The sequence below is a fragment of the Pteropus vampyrus genome, unplaced genomic scaffold, assembly GCF_000151845.1.
Source record: "Pteropus vampyrus isolate Shadow unplaced genomic scaffold, Pvam_2.0 Scaffold65, whole genome shotgun sequence".
Lineage (NCBI taxonomy): Eukaryota > Metazoa > Chordata > Mammalia > Chiroptera > Pteropodidae > Pteropus > Pteropus vampyrus.
This window is the reverse complement of record NW_011888846.1, coordinates 2376411-2378603: the sequence shown is the minus strand read 5'-3', so window position 1 is coordinate 2378603 and position 2193 is coordinate 2376411. Positions and strand designations below refer to the sequence as shown.

At 40.0% G+C, this 2193-nt stretch overlaps 1 protein-coding gene across 3 annotated transcripts in view; it reads right to left on the bottom strand.

The window, feature by feature from the left end:
• Positions 1–235: 235 nt before the first annotated feature.
• LOC105292841 (torsin-1A-interacting protein 2-like) overlaps positions 236–2193 on the bottom strand; it is a 15313-nt gene continuing 13355 nt past the window's right edge. For 2 of the 3 annotated variants that reach the window (XM_011361219.2, XM_023531249.1), the window contains 2 exons: positions 2088–2189; positions 236–1418 (listed from right to left, as the gene is read on the bottom strand). In XM_011361219.2, the coding sequence (XP_011359521.1) occupies positions 655–1418; positions 2088–2189 (866 nt within the window). In that variant the 3' untranslated portion in view covers positions 236–654. The remainder of the gene's footprint in view (positions 1419–2087; positions 2190–2193) is intronic. The other variant, XM_011361220.2, reaches the window with a different exon arrangement.

Here is a 2193-nt window from a genome sequence, read left to right as displayed (position 1 = left end):
CCACATTGTTTTCAATTTTTAAGAACATTTCTTGATTATAGCTGCTTTTACCTCAGCTCATTAAAAGAAAAAAGGCACAGTGCCTTCCGTATAGTATTTAGATAAGTATTTGAATTCAAATTTCCTTTTTTCATACTATTCAAAAGTGCAAATTAGTATAAAATGTAATCCCACAACTAGGCTATTAAAATGAGTTTTTAAAATATTTAACATGTGATAGAAAACATTTTTTTAAAATTATCATTGCTTCATAACTGTAATTGCTCCAGCCCAAATACTCACCAAAAGGCTTTCTAGAGTCTCAAGAAAACAAAAACCACTCTGAGAAGATTATTTTTCTGTGCAATAATTCTGTTGCTATATTTTCGGATTAAAAAAAAAAATCCTCAGTGATATATACCACGTTATATTTCAAACCTGATTTGCTCGAAAGTCAAGGAAAAAAAGTCAGGTCAACTTTTAGCGTTGTCAAGTTTAGATTAGAAAAAGTTTACACAAAGTAAAAAATAAAATTTTTTTCCTAAAATGAGCTCATTTATGCTTTTCAGGCAGTTTCCTCACATTCGTCAATCTCTTTCCACATAAACGGAAGGCTTTTAAACTGACTTTCTAATGAACCCACATGCCACTCCTATAGCCAGCCCTACGCTCGGCTCACAGCAGGCAGCCCTGTTCTTCGATGCTCCTCACTGGCTGGACGGGCAGCACCAGGTGGGAAATCCGGCTCCACAGCCCGCTCAGTTTGTCTGAGTCCATGTGGTTGAAGGAGCTGGGAGTGTTGGAGTTGGTAAACCGGGCCCAGAGTAGATCTCTCACTTTTTCTTCAGTTTCCCTTGGGCCGACGCTGGCTTCTAACGTGTCCTCCTCTAGGAGAACGGTCAGGACCAGGGCCACGTCTTTAAAGGCGGCGTTCTCGTGGTCACAGTACTTGTAGAAGATCAAGGTGGAGCCTGCAGGAAGGGACTCAAAGCGGTGTACCACAGCAGCCTTCCGGCCCTTCTCAAATCCAGAGCTCAGCAGCTTGTCCACCGATAGCTTGACCACGTCACTGTCCTGCAAGGTTCTTCCAGTCCCATCAATCTGGATGGCAGAGACCTTCTGGGAAGAGGTGTAGGCATCTGCCACGTGGTGGCTCAGGCACTTCAGGGTCTCTCTCCCCTCTCGCGCTGCTGTAAATATGATGGTGGCCGGCTCGGTAGGGTTTGAGGCATTGAGGTGCTTCTGGAGGAACTTACGCCCTCTCTGCCACAAAAAGGAACTCTGGCCTGGAAATTTATCCTTCAGCTGGCTGAAGTGAGCCAAGAAGGCCTCCAAAGCTGGATTATTGGCCACTTGCTGTGTTGGAGAGGAATAGTAGCTATGAGCAGCAAAGCTTAGCAAAACGGGAGTCATAACCAGGCAACCAAGAAAGATGAAGCCTGTCAGAGAATGGAAAAATAGAAGAAAAAATTAGAGAGAGAGCATGAGTCAGAAAGAAAGCCTGCGGTAAACTGAAATGAAGTAGAGAAACCGTTAGATTTTACTGGCTGTGGTTTCTTTTGCCAAAATCCTTTAAACTTTCTGCTCTTAAAATCTACCAGATATACTTTTTCTCTGCTTTCTTAGATTTAATTATTTTAAGATACAATACCTTTGCTAAAAGGAAAAGCTAAGTCATATATTTGTTCTATAATATGTTGCTACAGTATAATATAGATTCAGAAATGAACCATCGGTATCTTCTTCCACCTTCTCAAAGTACCTACTACATGTTAACAGGCCATTTTTTCTAACGCGTCAAAATGTAAAAATGCCACTTGAGCAGTTAAAACTCTCTAATTGAAAAGGCAGTTTCAGTTTCTTGTTTATAAAATGTCTTTCCTCCAGTGGGAAATCCCATTTTGTTATGGATGGCATGTAACAGCCAGTACCCCTAAAGAAAAAATCCCGAAAACTCTATTGCTCTATTTTTAGAATTACTTTACTTTCTTTAAAAAAACATATTAAAACAATGTTAAAACTGTGTAAGACTGTAAATTTTCTAGAGATCTTCTCTGAGCATTTCTGAATATGAATCAATACTGTACTGAGACCCGTTTCATACCTACCATAGCACCAAAAATCCTTTTTATCAGTCTTTCTTATGGAATCCTGTGCATTCTCTTTGTTTTCTTCCAATTTTTGTGTTTCTTCTTGATGACTTTCAGCTTCTGG